The sequence below is a fragment of the Chiloscyllium punctatum genome, chromosome 7, assembly GCF_047496795.1.
Source record: "Chiloscyllium punctatum isolate Juve2018m chromosome 7, sChiPun1.3, whole genome shotgun sequence".
Classification (NCBI taxonomy): domain Eukaryota; kingdom Metazoa; phylum Chordata; class Chondrichthyes; order Orectolobiformes; family Hemiscylliidae; genus Chiloscyllium; species Chiloscyllium punctatum.
In genome coordinates this window covers 93887589-93905490 of record NC_092745.1, presented here as the reverse complement: position 1 = coordinate 93905490, position 17902 = coordinate 93887589, and the positions used below count along the sequence as shown (strand labels likewise).

The window sequence follows — 17902 nt, the reverse complement described above, 5'->3', positions numbered from 1 at the left end:
CTTTTCAAAAAATGTCTAATTACCAAGTCTTTAGATAATTGGATCTAAAAGCTATAATTACTCTCTGGCTCTGTTGTCCAATAGAACTCGGTACTGTTAGTTTAGTTTGGCAATTGCTATGGTTACATATTCTTAACCTACAATCATTCTTGCTGATGCAACACAAATGTAGAAATGTGCTTTCCATGAGATACTTCAGGCTTAACCTTTTCATTATATTGTGCACCACAAAGTAATGTCTGGCATTTATATGATACATTTCCTTTAAAGACAATTACTCCACCAATTCACAAAATTTCATTAAAAAAACATAAGAACATCTCGCTAGGAGCTCATTTAAATAAATATGCTTTTCTTTGAATTAGCCTATGCAGACCCCTTTTAATCTCAAACAGAAGTACAAGCCCAACTCTTGATTCTTACTTGGCTAATTATTTAAGATTGCAGTAAAAGCCTTTTGATTTAACTACTTAATAAGAAATTCAGAGAAACATTGCAAGGCATGAGCATAAAAACTTAGTCACAAAAATAAAGAAGGTGATGAATTCTAAAATCAGGTATTTATGAACCCAGAATAACTAGTTTGAGGATATTCTAATGACTGCATCCTTAAATTCAGTTCAAAAGCAAGCAAATTCAGTCCACTGCTAGAAGCCAACTGGCTCTTGCTTACCCAATGATTAAGTGGAGAATGGGGGCATTTAAGTTTCAAAAGACTTTAATATAGAGTCAGAGAGATGTACAGCATAGAAACAAACCCTTTGGTCCAACTTGTCCAAGTCAACCAGATATCCCAAATTAATTAAGTCCCATTTGCCAACATTTGGCCCATAACCCTCTAAGCCCTTCCTATTCATATACCCATCCAGATGCCTTTTAAACATTGTAATTGTACCAGCCTCCATCACTTCCTCTGGTAGCTCATTCTGGACACAAACAACTCTTTGCATGAAAAGATGCCCCTTAGGTCCTTTTTTAAAATCTTTCCCTTCTCACCCTAAACCTATGCCCTCTAGTTCTGGACTCCCCCACCCCAGGGAAAAGACCTTGTCTATTTATCCTATCAATGTCCCCCATGGTTTTATAAACCTCTATAAGGTCACCCCTCAGTCTCCAACACTCCAAGGAAAACAGCCACAGCTTATTCAGCCTCTCCCTTCTTGTAAGGTAAACAATTTTGTGCGAAGGGAACAAAGAGGGCAATGGATACAAAGCTTCTAAAAAGGTGAATGCTACAAACATAAAAAAGCATGCGTGCAAGAAAATTGTGGTCAACATAAAGAAAAAAAAATCAAATGCAAATACTGCTTTTCTCAATATTTTAAATCAGTGTACAACAGGATTTAATGTTGGCAAGTTCACCAGTTCAAATGGTTGAGAAGTGTCTGTGATGCTCCCAATCTTGAGCTTAAATGGTGGGTACTCCACCATTTTATCCCAATTAATGCTACTGATGAATATTTTCTGAACATTTTAAACAGTGGAATTTCAAAAACTTTTAATTTGCATCACTGAAATTTTTTGCAAGAGGACAGAAGCTTTACAAACATCTGCATATGCATTAGAAAAGTGCAAGTAGACAATAGTCTCTCAAAATACTCTATTGAAACAAGACTTAATATTTCCTTTAACTGGATCTGCCTTCAGTAATTTCTTGACTGTGAATAATAATGCACAAATTCAATATATTAAAAAAACTACATTCAGTATGAAAGTCTGCTCCAAGGCAGCACCTGAAATGGAAGAGCTGTACTCATTATTATGCAGATACAACAAAACTGGCAACTATCAGTTCAGATTCACCACAAGTCAACCAGACTAAAATTATAGAATGCAAATACAATTGCAAACTCTGAAAACACAGAGTAAATTATTTTGCGGCTGTTGGTGGGTTGAACTAAATCGCTTTTGCTCCAAGTCTTAGACAGAGTTTAATTTCATGACTTACAAAACAAAAACAAAACATACATTTCACCCTAAAACAAATGAAACGAATAAAGTCAGCTCAGATTGATCACACAATCAAGAACCATGTGTTTATGTGTGGTAACACTTCACATAACCCTATACATTCCTTTCGAGGATTACTTCAGGAATGGGTGAACTTCTATATACTGAATTCTACAGAGATCTTTTCACAGTTTTAAGGTCAATGACATCAGCATGGTACAGTCATGATTTGGTTATGGAAAACACATGCTGGGCTATTACTATTTTGTACTGGATTTAGAAAAGAAAAAATGGTCCACAGCAATCCATTAATTCTTTCCAAATAAAGGATCATGGGCATTTTTACTAGCATAATCATTATAACAACCACATTCTGAGAGTTCTTTAAAATGTGAATATTGATCAAAGCTGACATGGTAAAGTCATTTTGTTTTCAATGAATGGACACTCTTGTTGAAATCTTTTTAGTAGAGATTTTCTTTCCAATTTTGATGGTCATTAAATAAATTGAAGTTATATATTAGCTTAATTCACATTTCATCACATTCCCAGCTACTCCAACTACCCATATTATATCCTTTAAAGATTGGCCCCAAAACACAGTTGGTTATGTTGAATGAAAGTGTACAAAACACATGAGTTGTAAACACTGACACTTAAATTTAAGGTATCCTGGAGTTTATTACAAAATATGCTTATGTATTTCACTGAATTTCTGGTCAAGACCCTTGATGGCTTGTCAGTCAAAATATACCAGCAAACCTTTAAAAATACACCAAATATTAATATTGGCTCAATTTGAACCAGCAATGCCCTGTTAAAATAAATATGCTCCAACACCCCATCTGTAGCAACAGAAACAAAATAAAAATTTAAATACTTCAGAAGGAAAATGAGTGACAAACACACTATCTGAAACAGCATCACGTTTCTGTATGTGGCCCAGTGATGCCATCCAAAAGCCATTTCACATAAACTGTAATTCAGGCTAAACCCAACAAATCACGTCATTTCACTATTACCTAATTTTAACATAGCTCTCACAACGCTGGCTAAAACGAGACTGGGTGGGAAGTCTCTTGCTGATCTTACACGTCTAAAACTACCCTGAGTTTACTACATCATTGTGCAGAGAGGAAGGTATTTTGGAAAAATTAGAAGATCACTGCCTCCAAGCACCCTTTTATAAAGTAGCCTATAAGATGGAGTGCTATTTGTTTTTAATACAACAAACACCCATGAGAAGGGGTAATTAGTTTAGTAGCACTCTAACCTAAGCAAAGCAAATATCATTGGTTACCAGGGAAAGCAGTTTTAGAGTAATAGTAAAATAGTAAAGGGGGAACAAAGTTTTATTCAAAATAAATGGATTTTATCACATAACTGTAGCAGAGAAAATCTAAATAATCTTCAACAATAGCCAATTTTTAAGATTTTAGTCTCCATCTTCTAATACTCTACACTCCAACTGACGCTTTCCTTTTGAATATAGTTCAGAATGTTGCATCTTTATTGCCTTACCGTGTATGGTAAATGATTCCAAAAGGAGGTTGGCATGCATTACTAAATGCAGCATGTCTACTTGGTGTATTGTCAATTCTTTTATATGTGTCAGATTCACTCCTTGGTAGCATGCTTGCTAATGAGGTTGAACTTGGCATTTGCTGAACTTAAAGCCCTATATCAGAAGCTCCTGCCAGTATTTACCTTTTGAATGAAGACGATGTTCTAGCCAATCAGAGTGCTGCATGAGGATCGTATGTTTCTGACGTTATAGAGGATAGCAATAAAGTGCAAGTGTGTTACAGCAAGCAGCAGACATTAAAGACACCATCTCTCTCTCTCTCTCTCTCTCTCTGTCTGCATACAATATCTCCACACACACAGGGACCTAAGCTATCCTTCATTCCATACAAAGCTGATGTTTGGAAATATACATTGTCTCTGCAATAAATTTATAAATTTCAATAGCCCTTCACATAACAGACGTTGTTTTATTCAGAGCCTATTCACCAACATTTGCTTACTGCCCAATCTATCCTAATTTTTTTTCCTTGAAACCTTTTGCTGAGGGTTTTGATAACAGGGCTTTGAGCACCTGAAAATGAAGACCATTTAGACAAACCATATGATGTTGAATTTGAAATAATCACTGTTTCAGAAAAAACAAATCGATGAGATCAATTTTACATGCCCCAATAATTGCATTTTGCCTTTCCCTTCTCCACAATTATTACTGGCAATGAAAAAAAATCCATCAGCATTACTGTCAAACTGTCTCAGAACACTATTCAAATGTCCTGAATCATCAACAGATTTTTTTCCCACTGGATCAAAGTTTTAGAATAAGTGTAGAGTGTTACAATAACAAAGAAAAACAGCTACACATCTACATTTGTTACCACTTGGTATAAATGCAGTTTGGCATAAGTCACTAAAATGCAAAGCAAACCCCATCACACATCTACGCAGGAGTTTCAGCTGATGTTTAATCCTTCAAAATTTGTAATTAAGTCAAAGTTTTTCTGGAAATGTAGTACAGATGGGACATAGATTTAAAATAGCACAGAACCAGTATTATACAGGACAGAAGGAAACCATTTGAATCATTTTCATCTGAACTCTCAAATTTATAGAGTGCACAAAATTGAAATGTTATGCATAAAGTAAACATTTAAAATACAAAGCACTTTTACAATTACCTAAAATATGTTTTTCCTTCAATTGCACGAATTGAGTACTTTGGGTTCTTAACGATACTTTTCTAAATGGTACAGGTACATTGGCATGGGGAAAACATTGTAAACCAAGGTATTGTGTGAACACTAATGAAAGACTGGTTCCCATCCTGAATTTATTCATTTTCTTGTAACTATCTTATTAGTTTCATTACATCCTACTTTGAGGTCAATAAAACAGTGAAGATTAGCAGTTAGAACAAAATAATAGTTTAAAGAGATGGACTTCAAATGTAAAACTGTTAGCATTTTTTAGACTTGAAATGTTTACACACACTAAGTTTGTAAATTAATTTATATAAGCTGTTGAGTCATGGGACTACAGAGTTCACAAACTAAATCCAGTTTGCCTCAAGTCCCATTACATGCTCTTACATAGCTATTGTTTCGAAGATGCAGCAACAGAATACAACATCACTCCATTTTTTCCAGAAGTCCACACATTCCTTGACTGTGCTGCATCCACCAATAAAATTATGTTCATCTGTATCAAATCAGGTTGGATCTGAGTAACTGCTCCAAGCTTGGTTTGCTGCTTCAGTTCTTGGTAACCGAGAGAAGTTTTAGTAAAACACGACAGAAGATACTCCACTCTGAGTGAATCATCACAGAATAAATGATTAAATCGCCAGCATTCTTATTTCCCTTCGGAATTATTGTAATCCTTAACGTGAACTTTAATTCTTCACACTACAAGAAAATTACACCTGTTTAAACACAATGAAACTCCTCAGTATCCTTCACTTTTGCCTCGAATTAAGAATTGCTGGATATTTACTGCATATACATTAGGAACAAATGGTCAATTATATAATTGTTACAAACCAACACAAAAAACTGAAATACACAAAGAATCTTGTAACATATGACTCAAGATTTAAAGAGCTGCCTGAAAATAAGGTGACAACCGATCATATAGTCCAAGTTAGTTTATACCTACTCGTGTGAGCTATTTGCCTGACTTAATCAAACAGAGTGCTTGTGACCAGCTGTTCTAAGGTTAGGTCTTTCCTGGCACATAGCTTCTTGCTTTTTAGTTACACCCTTTAAGCATGAAAAGTGGCAGTCCTATTAAGCTGCAGCTGTCATACAGTGAAGCAGAGTCCTCACCACCCACCAAGCTGACACTGCAATGTTTGAATTACATGGTTAATTATGTTTTGGATCATATTTTGAAAGTTTGGGAAAATGCAAAAGTGAGCGAGGAAAAGGGCAAGCAAGGGAGCAAAGAGGATAGAGATATGCAGAGCCAAGGAATATTTGGATAATATAAAATTTTAAATTAATTCAGTTAGACGATAGCTAAACTCAATTTGGGGGCAAAATGCTTTCAACAGACATCTGCATTGAATCCTGGGCCATTTATTTGTGGATAGATCAGCTTTTGTCAAAATATATATACGACAAGCAGCTGACTGTTTAGTTAGCAAGAGCCCAAACCCTGCTGAGGCCTTTGTATGAGTAGAACAGCTTCTATTTCAAAGGGATGTGTGACAATACTGCCTCTGCAATTACATAAAGCATCCTTGTATATAGGTGAATTCTCACATAGAAACAAAGCTCAAATTGAATAATTGATTAATTCTTGGGAGACACTAAACAGTTCTGACAGAAGTCAGCGCATGAACAGGGCTGATAACGTGACATTACTTACACACACTATTATATCACTATTGATACCCACAGATGAAATACAGAATGCCTTTGTATTATTTCTTTTCTGAATAATTAGTAATTGCTGCTAAAAAGAATCCTTACATTCAAACTCATCTTAAAATACAAATCTGCCCTGCCACTGTAAAATGCTGCATATTTTAGTATTTACAATGAAGACGTATTTGGCTAAAAAGAAAGAATTATTAGCATGGAATTAGATTTATTTCAAAATTTGATTCAGAAATTTTACAGGGTGCCTGCAATATGTTCCATATCTTTTTCTTACCCTGGTCTCGCATGTAGGACTTGGCAGTTTAACAATGGATTCAAGTGCAGCATAATAGTTAAGCAATACCCTGACAGAACATTAGCATTAAGCTCAGCCCCTTAAAGAGGCTTGGTGCTGTGACACTACCAAGGGTTTGAGCCATGACCGCCTCCCCCTCTACCCCATCTCGTGGTGGTATACTCTTAGCTGCATAGTGTACATGGCTGAGCCCCATCAGAATGTGAAGGCTGGGACGATGAATTCAAGACAGGTGGTGTTAATTCCTACCACTATGCATTTGATAACCATCTGTAAACAAAAATATTGGGTAAAAATATGTCATTGCTCTGTTGCAACTGCATTGTTACTTATCACTTTTGCAGAGAGGTTTTGGAAAAATACTTGAAATATTCTTGACTTTTGCAAAGTGTTCTCTTCAGCATGCTATTGTCTTCTCAAATCCAAGTGACATCATTTGCAAGGACTCGATATGGCTTCACATCTTCAGAATACAAATGAAATTCCTGCCAGCATCATAGCATCAGTACCTAAACTGTACTGTGCCTTAAATTTGTTGTATTCTTTAAAGAGAAATATTCTTTATTTTCATCTGCTGAGGTCAACTTTCCAGTTTTAACAAATATCTTTAGTCGATACAAAATGTTTAGGGGCAAGACAGAGCCAGTTGGCACTGAAAGAGTTGCTAAGCAATACATTCCTTTGAAAGTATACATCGACTACTTTTAAATTCACTCAACACATCTACTGCATTAACTCACCAAATACAAAATAAAAAAAAAGTTAAAATGGCTGGTTGTAGAAATAGCTATTTCCTCTGTAAGCTCACCTAAGAATCCCTAGACATTGCAACGCGATCTGTAGTGATCCAAAGGGAGTAGCAGCCAGAAGGGGAAGTCTGGCCAAACTCTTATCATTACAATCACATCCAGAAAGTCGCCAGGCTACCAGGATTTCATGGTCTGTGTACAGCACTCTGCCGGGAAGAAGCTGGCCAGTGGATCAGTGCAGTGCTGAGTTCACACACCGACTAGGTATTCAAAGCTCACAAAGCACACTCCAGCTTCCAACAGAAATGACGCCAAGTTCAAGCAGAATCATGTTTCTCTTCAATAAATATTAAAATGAAACATCTGCAGAAGCTCCACCTCCCCCCCCCTCCCCTCCCCAATCATCACACTCTTTTCCCACCCCCAATCCCCCATACCCCGATCTGAAAACGGTTAGATCCTCTCACTGGCTATTGTCTCCTAATCTGGTGGGACTCTTTGTTTTTAAAAATGGAGCATTATTAAACTTTTAGCATTTTGTTATTAACTCAAAGAGGTCCAGTTTCCTTGGAAACTTCCACAATTAGTCATTCCAGCCCAAACCATCTACAAAATTGGATATTTGGACAGCAGAATTGAGACAAAGCAAATTAAAAATGATTTCATTCAAAAACTTGGTGAATAGAAATGTCGCCAAAAAAATCTAAGTCGCAGCACGCAAAGGGTTAATGATTATTTTGCAGTTTTCCAAATATGCCCCGAGAATGCAATAGAGTTAGCATTCCAAATTTCCTGACATTCTTCAGACTTTTGCAAAATAATACCCTCTCAACTCTCCTTTTTATCTTTTTCATTTCAAAAAAGATCTAGGACAATATTAGACTTTAGGAATGTTGCTTGTAAGGAAAAAGTTGGGTTTTTTTTCATTAAGGCTAATATGGCCTACAAAGAAATCCTCTTATTGCCTATGCTGTTCACATTAACTCCCTTACATGCAAACTTACCCTCTTCTCTTTATGAGAACAGAGATCCTGGCATTCTACAGTGACTTGCTTTTATATTCAAAAGTTTGTTTTTAAAATTTGAAAACACTTAAAATGTAAAAATGCAACCAAAATACTTTTCTTTGACAAAGCTCTTTAGATACTCAAAATTAATTTAACACTGAAGATCTTCTTTATAAAGTTTAACACATACATATGAATTCCCATACACCTAAAGCATTTTGTGGTTTTCAGACAAAAAGTATCAACAATAACTTGATGTCAACATCCAGTATGTAAAAGACTTTAAAGGAATAAAAGATAAAATCAATGTGATGCTCAATAAAGTAAATAGGGTACAGGCCTGACCATCAATATGACAGAAGCTGCAAATCTCTGTACAGAGCAGTGAAAACACAAAAGGACAAAGGTGGGGGCAACTCTGGTTTAAAGTAGCAAAAGAATGAAAAGAAAACCACAGTCAAACATTAAGAATTGTTACCTGGAGGGTCCATTTCAATGTAGAATATTAGCTCTGTTGAGTATGGCATCATCACTTCTCGCCAATCTGCATCAGATTTGTCCATATTCCAAACTGTGTTGTACATTGTCTACGCAGTATTAATATTTTCTTTTAATATAAAAAACTATCATACAGCTTTTACACTTTAACAGTATTTCTGAATCCCTGCTTCAGATGTACTCTTAAAACCTTTTGTTGCTGTTGGTGCTGAGTTTAAAGGCTTCTGGTTGAAGAAGAGAAGAAATAAAAGCAGTAACAGTCATGGGATGAATGAATGTAGAAACCAGCTCTACGATTGTGGGCTCAGTGGAAGCAAAGCCTAGGCTTCATGTTCCAGCTGGAGGAGGAGGAGGAGGAGGAGGGGAATGGAGAAGGAGGGGGAAGAGGAGATGAGATAGGGGCGGGGGCAATGGGAGGGGGCGGGGCTGACCCGTGACCTTTCACATCAACGGGAAATACCAACCACGGCCAAGGAGGAAGGGGGATACCTGAAACAAATGAAGAAGATGGGGGTCGTTCCGTGCAACAACATTTGAAACGACCCAAAGTGATTTTATTGCTGATTTAGAGGAGAAAAGAAAAGTGTTGATGCAGGTGTATTTGGATCGCTGCCCGGTTTTGCCACAGTCTCTCTTATCTCCCCCTGCTTTCTCCCCCCCTCCCCGTGGTCGTGGTGGTGGTACGGGCCAGACCGGGCCTACTCCGCTCCGTTGCCGCCCGCACGCAAACGGCCAGCGGCTCCGCTGCGGCTTTGTCTCCGCTTTTTCCACAGGCTCCTGACCAAAAAAAACCCCTCAGCTCTTTCCCCTCCCCCCAGCTCAAACTCCGAGCCAATCCCCTGACGGCAGCTCCAGCAGGCCGCGCTGATTGGCTGCGCCGTTACCAAGCGGGGACAAAGGGGGGGGGTGATGGAGAACCGGGAGGAAGACACCACCACCACCACCAACAACAACTGCGGCCGCTGCGAAAAGGCGCGACTAACCGATGGCCGAGAAACCGAGCCGACCTCTCAGCTTCCCTACCCCTCCCCCCACCCCCACCTCTTCCAAGACGACCTTCCTTCGCTGCTCATTCAATTGTGTTTCCTGCCATTGTGTGGAGTGCTCTGAAAGGATACATCTTTTAAAGGGGAACAATCACCTGGAAGAGAGCCCAAAACAATGAAACTGCAGACCGTGCTCAGCAACACCAAAAACACCCCCTTTTTGTCTCAAAAATTAAAAAAAAATAAATTGTGTTTGGCTGCAGAGACGGGCAATAAGACCCGAAATCCTCAGAGAATCCGACCAATCGTTTAACCCTTTGTTCCACTGAGCGACATCTAAGTCACCACAGGAAGCACTAAAATCATTTTCTTTGCAGGCTCTCGGATACTTTGCAAGCATTTCTTCCCTCTCTCAGAGGACCCGGTGCCACTGTTGAATAGACCTGACAGATTTGAAACACAACTGGCTGCTTCACCGGTTCAAAAAATCATGGGCTTCAGCCGAAACTGAGAAGCTTGCCAATCCATTTTTTTTTGCATTTACAAATGTATAGAAATATTAACTATTTCGCAAACAACCCTTGATGTTAGTGCTTTGTCACGTAAAAGGAAATTTCTTATGTATTCATAATATCCAAAAACGTGCCTTTTCCATGTAATTATTGATATAGCTTATGTCCTCCCTCCTTTCCCCCTCCCCCAACAAAACATTTTAAAAACTGTTAAAATGAGTTGACTGAGTAGTTCTTGTGAAGAGAAGAATTGTTTATACAGAAAAAGTGAATAATGTTTCTTTTGTTATAATGTTCCACAATAGGGATGCTTCTTGAATTAAATACATTCAGTTCATTGTTAATTTATATTTAGGTTTGCATTGCTGTCATTCTTCGCGTTGTGCAGCCAAAATTCGTTTACGGAAATAAAATCCACATAAAACAGCTATAGTTCAGCAAATGTTTTAACTGTTTTCTTTACAAGCTAGTGAAATAAGAACCTCATTAAAGTTCACAGTAACCATTGTCAGGGACTGTGTACTAAAAGTTGTTTGCAAAGAACGAACTTCGGCTTTAAATCATATGTCCCTTGGCTCACACAACCACACTATTTTGTGCACTTAATTTGGATTCCAGGATTGTCAAAGCTGAACATCCCTTTTTAGCCGAAGCTATAACAAATATGGAGTTCTTGAAGCTCAGAAAGAAATTTGTATGAGATGTTTGTGAAATTACTCCAGTTCTAAACTTCGGATTTAACTAATTAAATTTCAAGCGGGACTTAACGAACATTCTTGATCACGCCTCAAGAAATCGATTCTCATGAATCAAACTCAATTGCTTAAATCTGAAGCTGGTCAAAAGCATTTTAAACCTGGGTTAGACTTTCCTGCATACTTTATGGGCGATGTGTAACATTACAGTTAAACGCAACTAGAAACAGGTAATTACAATTAACGTTTGACATTCTTCACTGTATCCACTAGGTGGGGTATCTAATCACTACCCATTATGGCTCAAAAATTATGCATAGTGGCTCCTGAGTCATGAGACTAATAAGGAACAAATTTACAGATAGATCACTCTCCTGCAACTTGAGTGAATAATAAGTATGGTACAATTTGTAACAAATTGAAAGAGGATCAGGATCTTTTGGAAAGCATCGTTGAAAGTAGTTTGTTCAATCCTGAAATGCTCAAATTCTTCCAATTCATTCTCGAATGAATACAGCATTCACAATTTTCTGCCATTTTAGAAACTCTCAGCTCTGTTGACAAGCATAACTGCTTCCTACGCAACCGTTCCTGAAAGATCACTGACCCACTAAGTTATTCACTGTGAAGTGCATTCCCCCTGCCACCCCTGAACACCACAAGAAGTGTTCTGACTGTGCTGTGCAACAGCTTGCACTTTTCTCGTTTCTTTTAATTTTGATACTATGGGACGAATGGGTATGATGTATTAATGTTTACAACTGAGCTTAAAACAAACATGTTCGCGTGAGCTCCAAAGTACATCTCATTCTGGACCTCAAACAAACCTCCAGTGAAGGCAGTCTGAGCAGCAACATCCGATTCTAACTGTGTATCCATCAATTTCATTGGTTCAAATTAGAACCAACCTTTGATAATTTAGTAGTGGGACTGTTAGTAACAACACAAAATGTAAATTAATTTTTAAAACATATTAGATGCAGTGAGGACATTTCATTATTAGCACAAGTCAGTTTGAAGGACCTAGGTAGATATTGTTCCTAAACAAAACATATTATTTCAACACTTATTTAAAAAAAATGATTTTCTGCAGATTCTTTGATACGATGGAGAAAACTATGTTTGTGGGATGAGGATGCAGAAATACTGCATTGTACGGTTAATAGCTGGGATCGGTGAGATTTCTCTGATACACTCATTACATTAGCTCAGAATTGCTTCAGGGAGTTATGGAAATCCCTGATTCTAGCTACTGCATACTTAGTTTCACACCAGCTTTAACCAGCACGGTGATGTCATGCCTAGTTGCAATGTGACCTCCTCTGCTCGCCTGATAAAACGTTCTACCAACCGTTTCTAGCAAGTCATTCTTATTCCAAGCTATTATCAGCTGCAAGCGCTATTCTGCCTCCATTAGGAAGAATGAATTATGTTTTGTTCTTCTGAAGAAAGAAAAAAATATAAAATATAGTTCTGTTTTTTTTAACAGAGCAGGTTTCAATACAAGCTGTATAATTCTGACAGGTTTCAATATTTTGTATATATTCTATTTATATACGGGTTTCTCCTCCAGATTTAGTCTTCGAACAGTTTTAATTCCAGTTGGCCTTAATAGCATCCCATTTATTTCTGATCCAGGGCTTTTGTTCTCCCAGTACCAAATCGCTAACCATAGTCGTTTGCTAGACGATGATGTCTTATTTTCACAGTCCTAAAAGTGCCAAAATTGGCTAAGAAACCTGGGATTCAGGATTAGAACCAAATTTAATCCCATTTCATTTTTAAAAACACTATGCAGAAATTCAGTTAATGGAATGCCCTTGTTGGCTGAGTTGTTAAATGCATCATGTTGTCATGAGTCAGACAGCCAGAAGGTTGTGGGTTTAATCTATGCTGATAAATCTAATCTCAGCACAGCGAAATTGGGCATCGATGAAAAAGATACAGCAAAGTTTCCCATTCCCAAGCACCGTTGAATAATATCTCTTGGTTAAAGAAAGCATAGTTATTCAGGTTCTGCTGTGAAGATGTACACGATCAATAGTTTGTTGTTGTTAGGTTCTGGTGCAGCCTGCCTTCCCATACTTTAAGCAGGCAATTATTTTCCATCCATGGTGCATCATACTCAACCCTGATCCTGTTTTAAAGTAGGCACACTTTTCAGCATAAGCTTGTAGTTACTGACTTGGCAGACATTCCTTTCCCAATAGTTTGATGGTAAAACCAGATGAAGTGTCACACTGCCACCACTGATGAGATTAGCTTTTCCAAATCAAACTGGGATATTCCTTATTTTAAAGAGGTAAAAACAATGACTGCAGATGCTGGAAACCAGATTCTGGATTAGTGGTGCTGGAAGAGCACAGCAGTTCAGGCAGCAACCAAGTAGAAGGGCTTTTGCCCGAAACATCGATTTTGAAGCTACTTGGATGCTGCCTGAACTGCTGTGCTCTTCCAGCACCACTAATCCAGAATTCCTTATTTTAAAGTCCATTCACACACTAGCAATGCACTTCCCTGATGAGTCATCAGGAAGCTCTCGGTGATATCTTTTGTCAGAAGATGGGTGCAGAACTTCTGCATTGACAATACCTATCTCAGCTTACTTAAACACTCTAATGACAAAGAAGTAGTTTGCAAAATATTTTTGCTCCAATATAGAAGTATTTCAGAAATCCTAATATGGAGCTTTCTTCCAGACATTGTTGACATGTTTATTAGTCGACACTGATCGGACCAGAAACAGTAAAGCAAATTTATTTGCAAACATATTTTGTTTGAGTTTGCACATTGGTAAACCATAGGCATGTTCTCTTGTTAGAGAGAGAAAGAGGGAGAGAGAGAGACAGACAGACAGACAACTGTTGGTGGGTCTAACCTGAGGGTCACCATGCCTCAGGCAAGGGTGAGGTTCAGAATGCATAATCTATATTTTGACCTCAGTTTGTACAGGAAGTGAACCTCTGCTGTTGGCATCATTGAATTGCAAACCTATAGCTTATGGTCCTATGGGTTGGTTAGCTCAGTCCAGCCAAATGAGCTAACCAATCTTTAGGAGCATAAGCTCTAAGAGCAGAATTATGCCATTTAACCCATCGAGTCTGCTCTGCCATTCAATCATAGTTAATAGGTTTCTCAACCTCATTGTCTTGCCTTTGCTCCTTAACCTTTGATCGCCTCACTAATCTATCTCTGTCTTAAATACACTCAATGACTTGGCCTCCACAATCTTCTGTGGCAATGAGTTACACAGATTCACCACCCTTTAACTGAAGAATATCCTTGAAGTGGAATTTCTCCATGTTCCCTCTGTCTAGGCCTCTTAGTATTCTGTAAGTTTCAATGAGATTTCCCCTCATTCTCCCAAACTCCAGTGAGTACATACCCAGAATCCTCAACCACTCATCATATGACAAACCCTCATTGTTGCAAACCTTCTCTGGAGCCCCCCAAGGCCATCACATCCTTCCTTAGATATGGAGCCCATAACTGCACACAAGACTCTAAATGCGGTCTAAACAGAGCCTGACACAGCCTTTGCAGTACATCGCTGCTCTCATGTTCTAGTCCTTTTAAAATGAATGCTAATTTTGTATTTGCCTTCCTAACTGTCAACTGAACCTGCATGCTACCTGAAATAACTCCCAAACTCCCGTAACCAAGTCACCCTTTATTCACACGTGGAGAGTCCTTGACACAGAGCTAGCTCTCTGAGTGAACAGGATTCTGACCCTCCTGTTTATTTTTTTCTCTTAGGCCCACACTACCGCCTAACTGTGGTAATACTTATATTTTCCCCAGCACCCATGTCGTGTGTGAGTATGTAGATGTAGGACATAGTGAAGAACAACAGGTATTTAAATCTTTATTTGTATTCCCTCCTGTTTATATCTGTCAGCCAGGGCTCCCTGTTGGGGTTGTTAATCTGGACCAATCAGGGAACTCATAGCGAGTTTTGAGAAGATTTGTAGATTCTGGGTTGAGGTTCTGGATGTAGGTTAGCTCAAGGTTCATTTCCAGACATTTCGTCACCATACATCAGTGAGCCTCTAAATGAAGCACTGCTGGTGTAGCCCATCTGGAAATGAACCTTCCAGCTCAGCGAGAAAACCCACATCCAGGGCACTCATATTCAATGAAGCCCACTTGGCTAACCTTGTTACAATCACTGGACCAATCTTAGGAGAATTTTGAACACACTTCATTCCTGAAGAAGGGCTCATGCCTGAAACGTCGATTTTCCTGCTCCTTGGATGCTGCCTGACCTGCTGTGCATTTCCAGCAACACATTTTCAACTCTGATCTCCAGCAGCTGCAGTCCTCACTTTCCTCTCCAGATGGGCCAATGGGCTGAGAAGTGGCAGATGGAGTTTAATTCAGATAAATGCAAGGTGCTGCATTTTGGGAAAGCAAATCTTAGCAGGACTTATACACTTAATGGTAAGGTCCTAGGGAGTGTTGCTGAACAAAGAGACCTTGGAGTGCAGGTTCATAGCTCCTTGAAAGTGGAGTCGCAGGTAGATAGGTTAGTGAAGAAGGCATTTGGTATGCTTTCCTTTATTGGTCATAGTATTGAGTACAGGAGGGAGGTCATGTTGCGGCTATACAGGACATTGGTTAGGCCACTGTTGGAATATTGCATGCAATTCTGGTCTCCTTCCTATTGGAAAGATGTTGTGAAACTTGAAAGGTTTCAGAGAAGATTTACAAGGATGTTGCCAGGGTTGGAAGATTTGAGCTACAGGGAGAGGCTGAACAGTCTGGGGCTGCTTTCCCTGGAGCGTCGGAGGCTGAGGGGTGACCTTATAGAGGTTTACAAAATTATGAGGGACATGGATAGGATAAATAGACTAAGTCTTTTCCCTGGCGTCGGGGAGTTCAGAACTAGAGGGCATAGGTTTAGGGTGAGAGGGGAAAGATATAAAAGAGATCTAAGGGGCAATTTTTTCATGCAGAGGGTGGTACATGTATGGAATGAGCTGCCAGAGGAAGTGGTGGAGGCTGGTACAATTGCAACATTTAAGAGGCATTTGGATGAGTATATGAATAGGAAGGGTTTGCAGGGATATGGGCCGGGTGCTGGCAGGTGGGACTAGATTGGGTTGGGATATCTGGTCGGCATGGACAGGTTGGACCGAAGGGTCTGTTTCCATGCTGTACATCTCTATGACCCCTAAGTCACTTTTGCTTCAGGTTGCTAACGTTTTTCCCAATTTAGAAAATAGTCTACAACTCTATTTTTCCTACCAAACTGCATAATCTCACACTTTCCCATATTGTATTCTGTCTGCCATTTCGTTTCCCACAGTCCTAGCCTGCCTAATTTCTTCTGCAGCCTTCCTACTTCCTCAACACTGCTTGTCCCTCCACCAATTTGTGTCATCGGCAAACTTAGCAACAATGCCCTCAATTCCTTCCTCCAGATCATTAATGTACATCATGAATAGTTGTGGTCCCAACACTGATCACTGCGGAACTCCATTAGTCATCAGCCGCTATTCTGAAAAAGACCACTCTACCCCTACTATCTGTCCTTCTGCCAGTGAGCGAATCTTCTTTCCATGCCAGTATCTTACCCTTAAAACCAAGTGCTCTTATTTTATTTCGCAGCCTTCAGTGTGGCACCTTTGTCAAAGCCTTCTGGAAATCCAAATCAATCATGTCCACTGGTTCTCCTTTGTCTAACTTGCTCATTACTTCCTTAAAGAATTCTATCAGATTTGTCAGACATAACCTCTCCATGACTAAGCCATGCTGATTCAGCATGTAATTATTCTCATTCAGTACTGGGCAGCTAATGGTATGTAAAGAAAAAAGCCTAAAAACTGTTAAACAGTTGTTTCCCAGGTTGGTCGAGAATTATTTGAAATCTTGAATGTTTACATGCATTTAACCATTTTGACATTTCCAGCAATAATGAACGACTAAGAAAAGAAATATTTTCTCGGAAAGTCAACTGGATTATATTGCCATAATTTATCAAAAAAAAACTACAATTATTATTTGCAGGATGTGATGAGAAATGTCAAATCCTACAATAAATTGCTGACACTTTTTCAAAATTACTTTGTGCCTTTTTCCCCCTTCAGCGGGTGTCTGCTAAATGATTGCTACAAGGCGACATAAGATTGATTAAACAAAAGCCACCTTGTGCCGAAGTTCAGCCTGTGTAAATGGGGTTTCTATCTCATTCTCTGCCAGTGTCAGCCTGTGTAAGTCTGGCTCTGAAGGGCTTTCCTTGGTTGACTGCCTCAGAGTAAGCAGGAGTGCAGCTATAAAAGAGAAGATTGAAAGGAGAATAAGGCATCACCTTTTCAAATTTGTCTCAACAAGTTGGACCACAAAAGAACAGAAAACACTTCCACAATGAGCATAATTCATGATCTTTGACTTCCAGAAGCAGTTGGAAGCCACGCTTATTTACATTTAATTTTTATTCTCTCTAAACTTAACACTTTCAGTTGACTGAAAGTACTGCTACTTTTTTATTCAGTTAACTTTCTTTCATTTTTATCTCCTATTTCAGTTATGTTCTTCTTTCTGCCAATGTTAATAGAATATTCCACCATAAGGCTCTAAAATGTTCCTGTCTGGGGTCTGAAAAAAAAAGTTCTTGTATTCAATTTCAATAAAATGCAAACAAGAAGGGTATGGCAAACAAATATTTTACGAGAGAACAGAGAACAAATACTTAAATCATCTAAATTCACAGGGACATTTTTTTAAAGCTGAATGAGAAAAATGAAAATGTTGTAAGGACCTTAACCTGGTGTTCATTAAAAAAGTACGCTTATCTATTTTTCC

The 17902-nt window shown here is 38.6% G+C and overlaps 1 protein-coding gene across 4 annotated transcripts in view; it reads right to left on the bottom strand.

The window, feature by feature from the left end:
- pik3r3b (phosphoinositide-3-kinase, regulatory subunit 3b (gamma)) overlaps positions 1 to 17902 on the bottom strand; it is a 555201-nt gene that overhangs the window by 24917 nt on the left and 512382 nt on the right. Inside the window, exon 1 of one of the 4 annotated variants that reach the window (XM_072574353.1) lies at positions 8886 to 9625. The exons of 1 other annotated variant lie outside the window; for it this stretch is intronic. In XM_072574353.1, the coding sequence (XP_072430454.1) occupies positions 8886 to 8991 (106 nt within the window). In that variant the 5' untranslated portion in view covers positions 8992 to 9625. Of the gene's footprint in view, positions 1 to 3471; positions 3581 to 7459; positions 7696 to 8885; positions 9626 to 17902 lie in introns of those variants that run through there. 2 more of the 4 variants (XM_072574355.1, XM_072574354.1) reach the window with 2 other exon arrangements.